General features: G+C 38.5%; 1 protein-coding gene across 1 annotated transcript in view; it reads left to right on the top strand.

Annotated features, from left to right (window-relative positions):
* Positions 1-18,572, top strand: part of RYR2 (ryanodine receptor 2) — a 526,329-nt gene that overhangs the window by 354,849 nt on the left and 152,908 nt on the right. Inside the window, exons 57-62 of the mRNA XM_029919427.1 lie at positions 5,793-5,870; positions 7,022-7,097; positions 10,739-10,862; positions 11,483-11,598; positions 14,760-14,824; positions 16,991-17,112. Coding sequence (XP_029775287.1) covers positions 5,793-5,870; positions 7,022-7,097; positions 10,739-10,862; positions 11,483-11,598; positions 14,760-14,824; positions 16,991-17,112 — 581 coding nt within the window. The remainder of the gene's footprint in view (positions 1-5,792; positions 5,871-7,021; positions 7,098-10,738; positions 10,863-11,482; positions 11,599-14,759; positions 14,825-16,990; positions 17,113-18,572) is intronic.

The following is an 18,572-nucleotide window of genomic DNA, read 5'->3' on the forward strand; positions in this document are numbered from 1 at the left end:
TATTACTGCCATTTTTTAAAGAAAATAAGGACATTCATAGCGTGTGTTTCCCATGTTTCATATTTGAAATAGATTAAATTCTGATTTGGGCATGTTTTACATTAAATTCTCTTAAGGATGTATATGTGGGGGGAAGCTGTAAACACATAATTTACCTTTTTATCATGGACGCACACATTTCTCTACTAGGTGATAGGAAAGCGAAGACGATAAGAGCCAAAGACTCATAATGTCAGAGACAGGCAGGTTAGACTGCCTCAGCGCAGTACAGGACGGTTGGACTAGTGGTGTGCACCAAGTGCTGCAGAGGGAGGAATGGCCCCTTTTCCCCTCTAAATTGTATCGGAAATGCAAAAGTAATTTTACTCTCTAATGGAGGTGATTTAAGCTGTGCCCAGAACAAGAAGGTAGATTCTCCCACTGGCTGTAGTAGCAAGCCTGTGTTCCCTGACTTAAAATTGTATGTGTCGTATATATTTCCTCCCTTCCTTCCTCGTTGCTTATCCCTTAATACTGTTCTCAGTGCACTTTAAGCTCTCAATAGAGTCTGTCAACTGAGACCCGTAGAACCATTTGGCAGATCTTACTGGTTACAGAAGGATGTCATACATGTGCACATATGATGTGCATTGTTAGATCTTCTGTGTGATTTCAGTATGCCAGGGACAGGGCAGAGATCAAGAGTGAAATACCTGGAGGGAGACCAAGACTTTCTGGAAATGGACCATCAGGCATGTTACTTGATCTTTTTCCCTGAGGAAATGTTAACCCTCCCCTCTTTTAAATTTTTAGTACAGGTTAACTCTTATTGTTACTATCATTATTTAAATATTTTTAATTCCAGAGAGCATTTTATGGTAGATAAGAGTGTGTTTGTCTTTGTAGTGCTTTGACTTAGTAGTAGTAAAGAAAGAATATTCTATCAGTATCAGAAATGGAGAGCAAATTCCAACCAGTGCCACAAATATATTTATAATCCTTATCATTATTGCATTCAAAGATTCTTTAAGCAGAAAGGAACATTACTTGAAATGTTAAAATATATTATTACTTAATTACTAATCTTTAGTTTTTATCACCTTTTTCAGGTATCATCTTGCAAAGCCTTTTAATGTCTTTCTCTCCATGTGCTTATAAAGATATTTTCTATTATGTAATAGATAAGCTCTTTTGAATAAATTAAGGAATGCTTTTTATAGCATCAGTTTGTAGTAAGGAATATAAATGAGTGAATTGAGAGAAATCACTTGTTGACCTGATTTGGGAGTTGAATTATTTCAGCTTCCTTTCCCATGGGGCTAGCTCTGCCTCTGCAAGGCAAAAGTGGCCTGAATTTAACTCAGTGAGATCAGACACAGCCTGCCCACATTGAAATCCTGGCCTTGCCACTGAGTAGCTTTGTGATCTTAGCAAACTGGCTAACCTTTCTGTGTTACAGTTTTCTCATTTTTAAAATAAAGCAAATGAGAGCGTCTATTTTAAAAGATTGTCCTGAGGACTCATGAATCACTTAAAAGAGTAACTGGCCTATATTTCAATAAATATTATACCTAATTATTACCATTATTTTTATGTGGATCAGTGACATTTTTAATGACTTTTGTTTGCTCTAAACACCACAGGAAGACATGCTTCTTGATTTTAGAAAAGTTACTGCTCCATTTGGGCTTTGTAATTTGCATACGCAAGATACCATAAAAGTTTGAGATTCCCAATAACAACTTAATAGGATATAGAATATACAGAAGTGCAGTGAGGAAATAGTGAGGAGACACTGATTAGCAAGGGGCCTAAGTAGGCTTCTTGGCAAAGATGGCATGGAAGGAGGAGATTTCTGACCATCTCGGGCACATTCCACAAGTCCTCAACAATTACTTATTAGCTCCCAAATTACAATTTCCTGTTTATCTGTTTCTCATTTCAAATATAAGATATAAACTATTTAAACAAGTGGAAAATAATTTTATAAGCTGGGATGAAGGCTGCGATGGAACTAAAACTTTTGGAAAGTGGTACCCACCTAGAACTAAAATGCCGGCTGGGACAAAGCAATAATTCATTTGTTCCTTCAACGGATTATTTATTGAGCACCTACTGTGTTCCAGTCATTATTCTTAGCTTTTCAGGTTGATCAAATAGACACAGCTTTGTGCTCTCATGGAGGTTACATTCTCATAGGGAAAGTAAACAGTAGATACAAGGAAATTAAGTACTATGTAAACATATGATTCATATTACAGAAAAAAGGAGAACAGCATGGAAAGCAGACTGGGAGTACAGAAGGAGGGGGGTAGATAACATTTGTGGATAGTTGCAATTTTATACAGGGTTGTCAGAGTGGATTTTACTGAGAGGATGAGTAGAGATTTGAAAAAGGTGAGGGAATTACACGGATTTGGGGGAAGAATGTTCCAGGCAGTGCACCAGCAGTAAGCTGGAAGTGAAGCCTGATACGTGTCAGGGGGATGAAAGAAATGTGTGTATATATTGGTGCGGAGTGAGTTGGAGCTGGGTAGCCAGTAGAAGGGTGGGGCATGTCTCAGGAACCAAATCATGTAGAATGCTGGCAGCCATTTTGAGAAATCAGTTAAGTTCTTTGGACTCTGGCAGAATTACTTTCAAAACTTGATGCTGCCAATTACTACTTGCCTGATATACTCTATGACTTTTAAAATAATTGTTTTGATTTTTTTTCTCCTTTCAAAATGGTGAAAGGTGACATCTAAAAAGAGTTGTTCTAAAGAACAAGAGACATCCTCTGCATGCCCTGCACATAACCATGCACACGGTGGTTGTTATTGTTGCTAAGAAGACTGGAGTTACTTACATTCATGTTTGAGCTCCTAGTTCAGAAGTGGTGCCTATTTTAGTTAACTTGAAATTATAGAAGCCCTGGCCAGTCTTCTGATTTCTGTGTATGTGAAGGAGAGAAACAGGTAATGAAAAATATAAATAGAATCTGTCCCTGACCAAATAGATACCTTCAATTTTTTTAATCCAGCCTCAATAACTTAATGAAAATCTAAAATGGTAAATAGCTATAAAAGAAATGTAGTCAAAGAGGATATTAAATACTGAGAATATTATTTTAGGAACAAATAAAGTTATTGATACCAGCTCTATTTTATTCATTTATTCAATTTATAGAGAGTCTAATACTGTTATTTTTTAAAATCAGTTTTAAGATATACATTTGCCATAGTGTCTGAGAGATTGGGAATCACTTTTTATTGTAGAGTTGATGAAGTCGGGCTTGTGCCACAGCCTCTGGGAACACTAAGACCAGTAAGGCTCAGCCCATGCCCACACATTTTCCCCATACAGTGGAAGAGTCTAGAGAATATCAAAATAAATACTTTGGATATATAGTTCTGACAACAGAATGGAGACTGAATTAGAGAAGGAGGAGGTGGAAGACCGATGAATTTTTTGGAAGTATACTATAGACATCCCATAAAACAAAATAGAAATATTAAATATCTGAATTAGAACAAAGAGAGTGGAGATGGATGGAAATGGACATATCCCAGAGAGATTTTTAAAGTAGAAAAAACAGAATTTTGTGACTGCCTGATACATGATTACAGAGGAGGCATAATCAAAGGTGGTCCCCATGGATCCAGGCTGAACTGCCAGGCGGATGGTTATATTAGGAAAAGTAGGGACCACAGAGATGGCTACTTGCTCAGAGATGGCAAGTAGAGAACAATGAATTTGATTATAGCTGTTGTGTTAGGCAGAATTATGGCTCCCAGACATGACCGCCAGTTGCTGGAATCTGTGGAAATGTAGCTTTACTTGGGCTTGGCCAGTGTGATCAGGGCTAAGGACCATGAGATGGGGGAGATAACACTGAATTATCAATGAGGCCAGTATAATCTCAAGGATCCTTGGGAGTGGAAAAACTGCTCTGGCTTTGGGTTAGGGAGATGTGACTACCGAAAAATGGCCAGAGAGATACAGTATTGCTGGTTTTGAAGATGAAGGAAAGAGGCCATGAGCCAACAAATGTGGGAGATCTTCAGGTAATGGATAGGAAAACTGCCAAATAAGGAATCTGAGGAAATGGAGTGAAGAGAAGATGAGCAGAAGGATAGAAAGTGGTTTCCTGGAGTCCATGGAATGAAGGACTAGAGAGCAGTGATTCCTAGTGTCGAATCTAGAGGGACTGGCTTGATGGTGCTGGTAGGAGGCCTTTGACTCTAGCAGCTTGGAAACTGATAACATTTGAGAGGACAGTAGATTGGTGGGGAAGGAAATACACTGCAATATGTTGAGGCCCTAACAGGTGATACGGAGAGGGAGGTGGCCAAGGCATCAGATAGCTTGAGTTGGAATCCTGCCAGTTCAGACTTTTAGCTCTGTGACCTCGGGTAAGTCATTGGTGTCTTTTAAGTTTCAAATTTCTTTTCAGGAGTATTTAAAGGAGGGAAAAAACGTGATTTCATTAAACATTTCATGACCAGACGGTACTGGGAAGTGGTGAAGGCCAGAAGCCAGGGTTCCAGTCAAAACTAACCAATAAGTTGAGGATAGCCCATGAGCTCATTATTAATGGTAGCATAATGTTAGCCTCTCTTTTGTTCTAAAAGCACAGACATGAGCATAATGTACCTTTTATTTTTATTTTTTGGCTTATACATGTCTCAGAGGAGAATATACATATGAGATATGGTAATATAAATACATGCTGGAATATATCAAGATAGAACTTTAGATTTAAAGCATGAACCATAGCTTATTTTTATAAAACACTCATATATACCTTGGGAGGAATGTATTAAGAACACAAGACAGTATGTAAAAATTAATGGTTGAGGAGAAAATATGTTTCCTTTTTTTAAAGTGGCAAAATTCAGAAATTAAGTCTGTTATTGGGGATAACTTTGTTAATCACTGACTACTGTATAATATGCTTTGAAAGAGTTGGTAGTATTTTATCTTAACATTAGGCCCACTGAGAGATTTGTAAATATTGCCCTCTTTGATTACTTTTTACATGAGGAAGAGTACATTTCATTGCAGCCAATTAGAGTCTAAAAAACCCTGAAGAATAGAGAGATCCTTTGACTAAGGTAATGTTTCAGAATCTTAGATTCAGGGGAACCTGGGTGAGTCAGTTGGTTGAGCTCCTGACTCTTGATTTTGGTTCAGGTCATGATCTCTTGGTTTGCAGGATTGAGTCCCATATTGTGCTCCATGCTGTCAGCATGGAGCCTGCTTGGGATTCTTTCTCTCTTTTTCTCTCTCTGCCCCATCTCCATGCTTTCTGTCTGTCAAAATAAATAAATAGGGGTACCTAGCTGGTCAGTAAGGTAAGCTTTTGACTTCAGCTCTGGTCATGATCTCATTGCTTGTGGGTTCAGGCCCTGTGTCCGGTTCTGTGCTGACAGCTCAGAGCCTGGAGCCTGCTTTGGATTCTGTATCTCCCTCTCTCTCTCTGCCTCCACCGACTCTCACTCTCTCTCTCTCTCAAAAACAACCATTAAAACAAACAAACAAAAAAGAATCATGGATCCATTGTACAATTTACTGAATTCTGATCATTAGCTTTTGGGATTGGCAATTCCCGAGATGTTGGGATGTATTCTTCAGTTATAGACTGAAATTTTCAGACACCCATACATAATTTAATTCGTATGTTTGTGAAATCAATATGTACAGATACTTGGCATTTTCATCTGAGGAAACATTACATTTGAACGTTTATTTGTCTTGTATTTCTAAAATATGTCTTAAGTCTCTCTCCCCTGGGTATATTAGACTCTATCATTTTCACTTAAATCATCTAGGTTTCTGTTGATGCTGCGCATGGTTATAGCCCCCGAGCCATTGACATGAGCAATGTCACACTGTCCAGAGATCTGCACGTAAGTAGGACTCACTTTTTTAAAGTATTCTGCAAATTCCATTTGTAAAAAGCATACTGTAGCACTTTCCTGTGTATCATTCTCTGCAGGAATTGCTTGAATGTGTTGATGATAGAAAGAGTCCATGGGATTTATAGGTCATGGACACTAGCTTTTTAATGCTTTTAAAGTTGATACAATGTTTTCTAAGACAATAAATCAGGAATTAGATTATTCTGCTCAAGGATAACCTCAATTACAGAGTAAAGAATATGTATTTTAAGTCATTTATCCAGGAAAACTAGTGACATTCTGCCTGCTCCATCCATAGTTGTATCTGTTAACCTTTGTCCTCAAGGTATATGCTTTGAAACAACTGATTTGAGTAAAAGAACGTTTATTGCCTTGGAACAGAAATTCACAGGTCCATATCCTGATCAAACAATGATCTTGGCATTATTAGTATTATTCTAAGATAAATAAATTTATAAAGACAAACACTATGTAGTAGCTCATATCAATTAATGTTAAATTGTTTGGCTTTCCCTTTGTATTTGCTCTGATATGGATGCCTTAAAATGAGATAGTAAACTTGAAAATTAAATGGAAAAAGAGTATGTTCGAGGCAGTCTTATCAAAAACGTAAAGGCCAAAGAAAGTTTGATGCGGCTTATCCTGGTCTCTCCCTCAGTGTGGGGCAGGCATTGAATCTAGACTGTCCATCTAAGGTTCTTTACATTCATTGTTTAATAAGGCTTAGATTGCCTTTTAAAACTTTGGAAATTACAGTAAGAACCTGTAAAAGAAATAGACTTTTTTTGTTAAAGTCCATAGCTAAGTTGAAGTTTCATTATTGAAACAATAAAACCTTTGTCTTTAAACATTGCAAATAATGAAACAAACAAAAACCATTACAAATAACAATAATCATTCGCATCAAATCATCTCTGCTGTTTACTACTGTACAATTTCACAGATTGTTTCTGGGTTCCACAGGTTAATCTGGGTTTCAGATTCCAAGTAAGATCACTGTGTTTGATAATCTTGAGATACTTTAGCATGGCTAATTTATTAATTTAAAGCATGTTTTGATATTACCTATTGGCAAGCAAGGTCCTCTTTTTCTACTCATTAAGTTATAACTTATTTGCTAAATGTCTTGTTCATTTAAGGCTATGGCAGAAATGATGGCTGAAAACTACCATAATATATGGGCAAAGAAAAAGAAAATGGAGCTGGAGTCCAAAGGTAATGTTTTCCAAAAGTTCTGATGAACAATAATCAGAGTGCAACTATGTGAATAAACCACCGTTTTAAAATAAAGAGCTTATGATGCCTTTATTTTCTTAGAATGGTTCAGATATACCTGTAACAGTTTCAGGGTAGAAATTTTATAGTTTCCTGCCTGTGATTGTACATTCTTCATGTCTCAGAATTCCTATGGCTCTCTTACCCATTTTAGCATGTAGCTATTCAAGGTATTCTGTGAATTACTTAGACCTCTCTCCCTGACTTCTTTCCCTAAATCAAATATTTCTCTCATGTCATCTCCTCCCATTTCCCCTCTCAACCCCTCTGCTTTATCCAGTCTATTACATTCTTATTTCTTATAGGCTTTTACTTGGTCTTTGCTGCTGTTACTCTTAAATACTAAAATGACTAAATATTCCCTTAGTTCTCAAATGTTCTCTTAACTTATTTTCATAATATCTTCAATTTAATGCATCCTATATGGATGATCTCATTCACTGATATTTATTCAGTATTGGTCTATAAACATATTGGTATGTGTGTGTGTTCACATGTGCACAGTCTCTACAATTACTTCCTATATGAGAATCTGTCATGGAAATGAACAGAGAGGATCCCTTATACCAAAACTGGCTATTCCAAAATTTGATCAGGACTAGACCTGTTCTTCTAGAACCATTCCACAAACATTTATTAAATGAGTGAGCATTTGTTTGGCTGGCTGACAGATAGTTGGGCAGATGGATGGATGACTAGCCGAGTCATAGAAGTGTAGAGCTTTGCTTAGTGAAATTTTTGAAGAGGCATTGTCCACATGAATGGTAAACAAAATGCCTATTTTTTATGTAAGGTAAAAACAACATGAAAAACGTTTACTCTCTGGGCATCTGGGTGGCTCAGTTGGTTAAGCGTCCGAGTTTAGCTCAGGTCATGATCTCATGGTTTGTGGGTTCAAGGCCCACATGGGGCTGGCTCTGTGCTGACAGCTCAGAGCCTGGAGCCTGCTTCAGATTCTGTGTCGTCTTCTTTCACTGCCCCTCCCCTGCTCATGCTGTCTCTCTTCCTCAAAAATGAATAAGCATTTAAAAAGTCTACTATCATTTTTTCCAAGTATGTTTCAGTCACTTTGACTTGGTCATTAGGTGTCCTGTGGTCAGTGTTTTCTTTAAAGCAGGCCACCCACTAATGGGACATCCCAACCTCTGCATATGCTGCCTGTGTGGGTCCAGATTCGTACTGTTTGCCTACTTGGGAAAGCAGCATGGTCACAGCAGGCCAAATGGTGAGGTGATGGTATTGGTCCTCAAAACCTCAGTTCTTCTTCCCCCATGTGTGCTTCCCCTTTTGGAAGAGAAAGTGACTGCCAGAACAGCAGCCCACCAGGAAAGGTGTTGGAATGTGCAGCCCTGGCTTCTTGCCTTTTGGCTCTGAAACCAACAAAAGTGAGAAATGAGTCTTAAGAAAGAAGACAGGCTAGCGGCTATGGACAGTTTTTGGAAGGAAACTACTTGTGTCTTTTCACAAATTTGTTCTCTCCTCTGGGGATTTTGACGCCAACTTGTGTCCTGACAATGCTGCTTCACCTATGAGTTCTGGGTTGTTGTGTGGGAGTTGCCTGTCATCTGCCCTGTCTTGGTGCCTGTGGTGTGTGTGTGTGTGTGTGTGTGTGTGAGAAAGAGAGAGAGAGAGAGAGAGAGAGCGAGAAACAGCAGGAGAGAAGTATAGGAAGTCAGGAACAAGGAAACAACTAGAAACAGAAAGCCATTTATAGTCAGACACCTAGACACCTAAAAGAATCTGTGCAGACTATACACCTCAGTTTCCACCCCATCCTGGGCTTTCTGTATTCTCTTCCCATAAAAACCTATTGGTTTCTGCCCCCCAAATCTTTGTGGCTGCCAAATTAGTATATTTACTAGGAATAAAGGACTAAATGCAATAATGGCATTCAACATTAGGAGATGACTGCAGGATGATCAAATCAGATGTTTGATTTACACATTTTTTTTCATAAAGCATCTCAATAGACCTCTGTTATGGAAGAAGTCAAATTTGATCCTAGTGTGCTTAATGACATATTCTGTATCCTCTTTGCTGTTCACGGAATATTGGTTACTGTTGTCTTCTGTGATTATCTTATACTTGGTACTATGAATACCAAAGTATAAAATAACTGATGGCTCCTTAATATGCTTAACTTTTGTTGGCTGAGTAGCTGGGGCCTGTCCCTTCACATTCATGATTGTATAGTGTCACCTAATGGTCAGAAAACTCCATGCAGGATCGCGTTTTGTACATGGCCCTCTCAGTCCTGCCAAACTCCAGGCAGACATGGCATTTTCTCCTTTGCCTTTTTGTTTGCTTGTTTTATGGGCAGGGCGATCAGTATGAGTGTTTCAGTAGCTCCCAGCTACATCATATGAGCCAGTGATATTACAGACTCTATGCTGTCACCAGTGTTCAAACCAAGTATTTATTTTTGAGTATTTTTTTCTGCAATTTCCATAGCAGTGTTTCAGGGAATTTCAGGATTCCATCTAAAATACATTCCCCTGCATGTTTTCTAAAGTTGAAATCTGGAGGCACCATACTGTTCGCTCTGATGCTGATCCTCTGTGGCTGGAATTACCAGTGCATTTTCTGAAACCTTTATAACCTTTACAGAAATGTTTACAAAATCTCTACTTTTATGAATACTTTGTTCATTATTAGTTTTTTTTTTTAAATTAAATATTTTCTAGAATTTTTAAATCCCAAATTCTTTGGTATTTTTCACCAAAATACCAAACCTAGAAACCTAAGTGCTTGCCACAATTGTTAATCAATCACATATGTATGTTACTCTTATTAGATATTTAAGAGAGAGCAGCTTTGAACTTAGCAACCTAAGTACAGGTTTTACATAGTATATGTAACTATAAAGTACTATTTGATCTGGGAGGCGTACTAAAAATTCCGTATTTAAGACATTGTTTTCCTCTTCTCTCTCTGAGGTGGAAAATGGAGCTTAGCCCTTGAAATGTGCCTTATACTTTCCCTAGCTCAAGCTGTGGAAGTTCTAGTGTGTATTTGCATATGCCACATCCAGAACTCATTTGAATGGAGACAGTAACACAGCTTCTTCTCCCTTCTTCTGTGATTGGAGCTGTCATCAGCCCTTGATATCACAAATGCCCATGTGTCCATGTGTTTTTTTGTTTTTTTGTGTTATTTATTTATTTATTTTTTTTTTTTTTGAGAGAGATAGAGCACACGAGCAGGAGAGGGGCAGAGAGAGAATCCCAAGCAGGCTTCACGCTCAGTGCGGAGCCCAACGTGGGGCTCCATCCCATGACCCTGGGATCATGACCTGAGCTGAAACCTAGAGTTGGACCCTCAACCAACTGAAGCACCCAGGTACCCCATTAACTGCCTCATAGAAGTCATATGCACAGTCTTTCTCTGAACAGACTTCCTAAATTAATTGGAACATTAAGGGTGCAGAAGAGGCAAGAGCCTTATATGACTTACATTTACTCCATGTATAATGAGAAGATACCAGAAGTTCTGTAGTGTGGTCCAATTATGCATATCACTCCATTGCATTTCAGATTAATTTCCAATCACAATGCTGTGTTCTTGTCTTCACATGCTCTTAGGAGGTGGAAACCATCCCCTGTTGGTACCCTACGATACACTGACAGCCAAAGAGAAGGCCAAGGACAGGGAAAAAGCACAGGACATCCTCAAGTTTTTGCAGATCAATGGATATGCTGTATCCAGGTAAAAGTACACGTACCAGTAACATCCTTGTTGTAAAGACTGACTGTTTAACTCTCCCCATCAGGTTCAATGTTGCAAATGATTCAGCTTAAATTTTAGAGCTACTATTTAGCATGTTCAAAATAAACACATCAGAAACATAAATGCCCTTGGCTGGTTCCTTTCATTACTTAGCTTACCCTCTGTTTTGTTCTGTTTTGCACAGTGATCAAGTTTTTCACTACAGTTTTATATCATATGTAAAGTATCCCTTATAAATTAAATCTCACTTTTGCATTTAGCCACAAGAATATTAGGTAACCTTCCATATTTGTGTATGCCATATATATTTAAAAGTTTTTTAATGTTTATTTTTGAGAGAGAGAGTGCAAGCAAGTGAGAGCATGACTAGAGGAGGAGCAGAGAGAAAGGGGGACACAGAATCTGAAGCAGGCTCCAGGCATAGAGCCTTATGCAGGGCTCGAACCTATGAACTGTGAGATCATGACCTGAGCTGAAGTTGGACTCTTAACCAACTGAGCCACTCAGGCGCCCCTTACCATATGTACTTTTTAAGCAAAAGTTTATATTCCAGTAGTCTTTGTAGAAACTGGTTTCCATGTTTCATTTTTCTGCTCTAGGGGATTCAAGGACCTGGAATTGGACACACCTTCCATTGAGAAACGATTTGCCTATAGTTTCCTTCAGCAACTCATCCGCTACGTGGATGAAGCCCATCAGTATATCCTGGAGTTCGGTAGGTACCATCACCCCATTACTAACAGTCTAGTTTTTATTATTCTTAACCTTGACAACATCAGGCTCTAGAACAGCCCAGTCTCCTGGGCTGTTTATGGTCTGCTCCCTGGTGGTATAGATACTTACTGTCCATCCTCGTACTAAATAGACTCTAACAGTCAGTGAGCAAATATGTTGAGGGATGGGATAATTTAGAGAACTTCAAAACAAAATTGAACACATCATTCATTTCTTCATATAATGTTTATCGGCATTGATTTTTTTATTTTGAAAAACACATTGGATGGATAACAGAATTTAAGGTATTTAAATCTTTCCTTTTGAAGTTCATTTCCATGCTCTTGAAAAATGCAAACTCTGCATCCCCAAACTTTCCAGGCAATGCGAAGGCCTCGAGTTTACCTGTATAGGGATACACATTTATAGTTGAATATCTGTAATGCAGAACACTTTTTGATCCTGTTAGAGTAAAATGAAAGCCCTCCTCCCCCATGTGGCCCAATGCTACCTAAGCGTGAAAAGAACTTCCTGTTTTAAATCTTAGAACAGATTTTCAAGAGAGCCTCCCCTGACTTCTGTTATTTCATGATTATCCTGAGCTCTGTTGACTTAACATGCAAGTTAATTACCCAGCTTCATGTCAGATCATCATCCAGCCGCCAGCTGGAATTAAGATAGAGGGAAATCGAATCTGGCCCCTTGGGAAGAACAGTGAGTTCTGGTGATAATCTTTTTAATTTCTTTTTCATGCCTTTTTTTTCTGTTTTTATTTTTGTTTTTTAATTCTCATTCTTTCTCCTTTTAAATACTCCTCCACCCCCTACCCTGAGACCATCACCCTAGACCCCTAAATACATCCTCAAAATACCCATCCTGACAAAAGGCTCTTTTTACTATTGTTTTCTTAGGATTTAGGACTTAGTTTTTGGCACAGAATCAGATTAAAGCTCGTAGGAATTTTCTTGTTCCTGGTCTCCTGTTCCTAAATGTGATTAAAGATTTTCCAGTTGAGTGTCCTTCTCTTAAAGAACCTCCTCTCTCAATCTGCTTCTTATCTGCAGTCCAAGGACTGTGCCTTGGCTCTCTTCTTAACTATCTTTTTTCACAAAAGCCAGCTGTGCAAAGTAGTTTACAGTATGTAATCTTTTTGTAGCTCTTGCAGTGATTTCTTAAATTTTTTAATGATTTTTTTAAATTGATTTATGAATCATACTGAAAAGTAGCCACATTAGTCTCAGTTAATGAAATTTTATCCAAAAAACAAAAATGAGGCTGTGATGAATTTTTGAAGCTCTTAGGGACACAAATTAAATACTGAAAATTCTCAGGCACATTTAAATGTATCTGAGATGAGTGGTAACTCAAGCTCACTCTTCTTTTTGGCAAGAGAGAAGAGAGAGAGCAAAGTCAAGGGATTAAGAAAAAAACTTTTTAAGTTCTGCATGGATAACAGAAACAGAAATTTGAAGGGTAAAATGTGATTTGGTTTTCTCCCCATTGTGTTCAAATTTCTGAATAGGGCAGTATTTGTGCAGAGGGAGTATTAAGAACCTTACTTTAAATTTACCCAGTTAGGGCACTTCTTTCTATGGGTCTGGGCAGAAAGTGAGGCTAGATCCAAAGAAGGCCCAATAAATGACGGTTTTTTACTGTGGCCAAGGTCACATTCTCCTTTTTCTGATGACTATGACAGAGAAACACAAGAATTCCATAGAGAAGTGGAGCCGGGGTTGTTTATATTTAGTTTAATTTCCATTTTCATTGACACTGCCTGAAAACTTCTAAACGCCTTCTTTTGTCTTTAAACTTACTGCCTTTGCAACACATTGGAGGCTAATGGCCTTAGTAAGAATATGCATATGCCTGTTTCTGAGTTTTGTATTCCATTTAGACCACTTTCTCTCCATCAGCATTTTGCACAGAAGCATTTTTGTTAAAATGTATAATGTAAATGCATAATGTAAAAAGGGAAAGTATTTCTAATTTAATTCCTTGAAATGTTAGCATATTTTGTGATGTGCAGAATTCCTTCTAGAGGTGGATTATGTGGGAAAGTCCCATATATGCATCCAGCCACTTTGTGCAATATTCTGGCAAGAGATTTAATGTAAAAGTGATACAAAAATGATGCCCATGAAGTGTAAAAAAGCCATACTTTTACTCCTTCACTGGAAAGAACATTGTTCTGATATTGCAAAATATTACCTTAATTTCCTGAAAGGCATCCCAAACTCAATGTCTCAAATTTAACAAAATATATCTCAAATTGCTTTAGTTTCTGTTTGCAAAAGAATTGTTTTCAAGTAAAAGTCAGTTTGAGTCTTATAAAATACTGCTTACAGATTTTACCAAAACTGTATATCCAGTTCTGAATTTTTTTTGCTCTCCCTTATGTCTGCATATCATCTTGGTTATTAGACCTGTTGTCACCTCCTTTGTGTGCATGAAGGAGGCACAGAAGGCCGCTCCGAAGTAGCGCATTTGGTCAATCCGTTCTTCACCTTGAAATCATTTTCCGAACCATTGGGAGAACTTGGCTGTCTTTGCTCTGCTTGTGGAAATTACCTTGTGACATAAGTGAACTTCTTTATTCCTGAGCAGAATGTTAAGTTGCCAGCCAACTATAAGAGTCATGATCCTTTCTTCCCAGGCTGGCTACCTACAGTTTTTCACTTGGTGTATTAATATTGTAACTTCCAGTCCCAGCAAGGAGGAACTGTCTGTATTAGAGGCTAACCAATTTAACATCTGAACCAATTTTTGTTTACTGAGTTTATACTCACTGCTGTCACCCCAGTGAGCTTCTTTCTTACTAAAAGAAAATGTGGGGTTTTTATGTGACTCTATTCCAGTGTTCCTGCTACATGTGGAAAAGATTGTAAAGCTACTCCAGCGTGAGGCAGAGGTCATGGGGGAGGGACTGTCCTTCATCGATATTTTATTATGATTTGAGTATTTTTTAAAAACCATTTAAAAAAAACTATCATACTGCTGAATGAAGTTAGCCTTGGTGTTTTGGGTGGATTTCTATGTTCACTTTACTGGGGTAACACATTTAGTGATGTTAGAGTGCTGTGTTCAACATGTTGTTTTTCGGATGGAATATCTTGTAATATTTCAAGTAAATAAAACATGTTCAACAACTCTTCATATCTACAGATGGTGGCAGCAGAAGCAAAGCAGAACATTTCCCTTACGAGCAAGAAATCAAGTTCTTTGCTAAAGTACAGTATACACTCCATCTTGTTTTTGCTCCAATGTGTTTGTCGACCGAATATACCCTTTAGATCCTTGCCTCTTTTCAGAACGTACTGGTCTACCAGTGCGAATTCTACTACAAGTAAATATTTTGTGGCACAGCAATAACTGCATGAATCATGTGGGATGCGTTTGCTCCCAGGGTACTTGGTCATATTTTCACACACTGCTCTTCCTGCCGTAATTCACAAACCACTTGAATCTATAGGAATCAAAGTTCTCCTTCTTGGGCTTTATCAAATGACAAAGAGGAAAAATAATCTACTTCTTCACTTTGGTTGCTAGGTTTTAAAACTGTATGATCATTCCTTTTATAAAGAAGAAGAGAATTAATGACCTCCTTTCAGCCAGTCAGGGAAGGAGACAGAGTGGTGCAGATTGTCTCTATCGAGTCCATGCACTTGCACAGCATGTGCTGTGTTTCTAGCGTCCATCAGGTGTTAGACTACATCCCAGGGATTCCTGTCACGAAGACAGAATGCCCTTGGGAGGCTTTCCTGTTCATACCACCTTGCACTTAACCTGAAGGCATAATGCTTTCTGTCAGTTTATTTTCAAAGTCCTTGCATTTGCTGGTTCCTAGAGATCGTTTGCAAAATGGCATGTTATTTTAATTGATTGATATTGACTTCTTTTATATGTTTTCACAGTGGTGCCCTTTACTGTAAGGAAGATTTCTCTTGTCTTTTCTTTCCACTCAGTATAATGCTCAAAATCTGTATCAAGCATCCCAAGTTTGTCCTGGGATGCATATTGCTAGTTATCTATCATATTGCATTTTAATCCCCCTTGATAGCCAATTATTACAAATGGTGTATTCATGGCTTCTAATCATACATTTAAAATACATTCCTGTATTGCCCTGTGGACCCCTAGAGATTTTGTTTGCAGATGTCTAATATGGTTTAATTTCCTCTGAGTCTGATTCATTCATTCACATATTTATTGAATAGCAATTATATGCCAATCAAAGTTCAGGTAATGTCACAACTTTCTAGGAAGATCACAAAAAACTTATATAATGCTATTAAATATAAATATGCTATACTTCATTGTAGGAAAAATGTAGATAGACAGACTTGAGTCTAAATACTGATAATGCCAGGTTTTTTTCCATTTATTTATTTAGCAAATATTTATCTAGTGCTTACTGTGGGTCCCATAAAGTCCTAAGAACTGGTGATCCAGGGCTGAACACAGCAGAGCAAAGAGTTGTTCTAGAGGCCAGGAGAGCACTGTAACGGGAAACAAATCCAGAAATGTACATTGTTCTTATGTATTTTATAGCCTCTTATGGAGAAAAACTAATTCAAAATCACAATTAGTAAATGTAAAATTACAAATAATATCCTAAGAACAGAAAATCTGGGTGTTTTGCCTAGTTGAGATGAGTGGGGGGTTATCTGGTGAAGTGCCACAGAGCTGAGGTCTGCAGGAAGAGTGTAGTGAATGGGCTATGGGGTGTGGGAAGAGCATTTCACACAGGGAACGGCATGTGCAGAGCATCGTGGTGTGAGCACACAGGGCAAAGAGGAGGAATTCACCAAAGGCCAACAAGATTAGCATGCAGGAAAGGAGAGGGGGCTTTGAGAGAGGCCAGATAAGAATACTGTGCAGCGAGATAAGTGGCAGTGAGACTCCGAGTAGGTCCCTCACTTTCTGGACCTCAGTTTAATACCTGTAAAACAGGGACAATGACGTGTACCACACCAAGTAGTTACTAGGACAGTGTGTAGTTGAAATTCTCACACAGAGCAGAGATTCATTAAATGGTAGTCAATGATGATTTTTGAGCCTATGAGGCACTAGACTACATTATATGAAAATACTAGCAAGATTACATTTTAGAAGGTATTGAAAGTAATTCCAAACTGTTGAAAATTTGATGTGTTCCCTGTCTCACACACACAGAGACACATGCACACACCCATTACACACACACACACACACACACACACATACACACACAGGGACTAGAGATAGCAGAGTGAGATTTGAGAGAGGCATACTCTGAAATCATGCCGACTGGCGTGGCTGCAGATGCTGGGGGGCCTGCTGCATGTGGACAGAAGTCTGTCTGCTTCAGAGCCTCCGTCCACTGTGTAGATCTGTTTTCTTTTCCTTTCTTTCAGGTTGTTCTTCCTTTAATTGATCAGTATTTCAAAAACCATCGTTTATACTTCTTATCTGCAGCAAGCAGACCTCTCTGCTCTGGAGGACATGCATCAAATAAGGAGAAAGAAATGGTGACGAGGTAAAGAGCTGCACACAGTAGAGACTGTTGTTGAGTGAAGTGTCTCTGCATTTGAGAACAAGCATCTGGGAACTTTGAGATGGGAGCCTGCAGAGTGTCCGCCCAGCTTCCCTGACCCTTGGCCCCTTGGGATCAAACTCTGAGGAGGGTGCTCTCTGCAAGTTAATACGTGTGTTGTAAATGTTGAGTGTTCTTCTATTTTGCTGCTAAATATAATGTCAAATAGAAGGGATAAGACGCCCATTACAGAATCCACAAATAGAGTCATCACTGTATTGGCATTTGTGATAAATGGTGCTTAAGAAAAGTTTTATTAATGTTTATTCATTTTTGCTAGAGAGAGAGCGCAAATGGGGGAGGGGCAGAGCAAGGGAGACACAGAATTTAAAGCAGGCTCCTGGCTCTGAGCTGTCAGCACAGAGCCCAGTGCGGGTCTTGAACCCACAGGACCCTGAGATCATGACCTGAGCTAAAGTCAGACGCTTAACCGACTGAGCCACCCAGGTGCCCTGATAAATGGTGCTTTTAACATTACTTCCTTAAAAATTTCTAAGTCTATTATGTTTGCCACAGTTTTGTAAAAATGAAGGCATTTTTCTGGAGGGCAAAATCCCATTTACAGAAATCAAATTTTTCAACGTTTGTGTGTAAATAATGACCTATCTTGAAAGAAAGGGACATAAAAATACGTACTTTCTGAAGATTTACCCTCACACCACTCAAACTGGCAACTTGGCAATGCTTTCTCATTTCCGTTTAAACCCAAGTATTCCTCATAGATTTATTTGTGATTCTGCTGGGAATTTCAAGTCTGATTTTTCAAAATCTGCCAAAATTTAGTACACATGAGAATTGATTATGAAGCAAATCTATTTCTGTAATATCAAATTACACAGGAATCCATACCAAGCTTTTAGATTGTATTTGAAAGAAGTTTCTGTAAAAATGAGTAACCTAGATAAAGCAGACTACAAGCTTTCCGTGAGCTTGATTTTAATGATATGTGACGTCATGTGATGTAAGACGGCAACAGCATTAAAAATGCCCCCAAACTTCTTCAAATAATAATCTTCCCGTGACGTTGGTATATCTGATTATAGTTAAAGTAACAGAGAATTCATCCAGTGACACACTTTGTTTCCACCATCTTTGTTACCAGAAAAAAGGGAGTGAGAGGCAACTTTCCAAGGTATAAATCCCCTCCCCATTTTGAGTGGTCTTCTTTCCACTTTCCCTGGAAGAGAGAGGCCTGTCTCTCTGCATTTCACAAGTGCCCTAATCTGTGTCACTAGCCCACATTCCCCAGTGGCTAGAAAATACCAAGGCATCAGTTACTTTTAAATACAGTGCAGCCCAGGCTACCTCGGAGTCTCCTCCCCCCTGCCTGGGTCCCAGTAGGGTTTTGTGACAGCAGCTTCCTTCCCAAAGTTGTTAATTTCGATGTCATTCAATTTCGTAAA

The sequence above is a fragment of the Suricata suricatta genome, chromosome 2, assembly GCF_006229205.1.
Source record: "Suricata suricatta isolate VVHF042 chromosome 2, meerkat_22Aug2017_6uvM2_HiC, whole genome shotgun sequence".
Classification (NCBI taxonomy): domain Eukaryota; kingdom Metazoa; phylum Chordata; class Mammalia; order Carnivora; family Herpestidae; genus Suricata; species Suricata suricatta.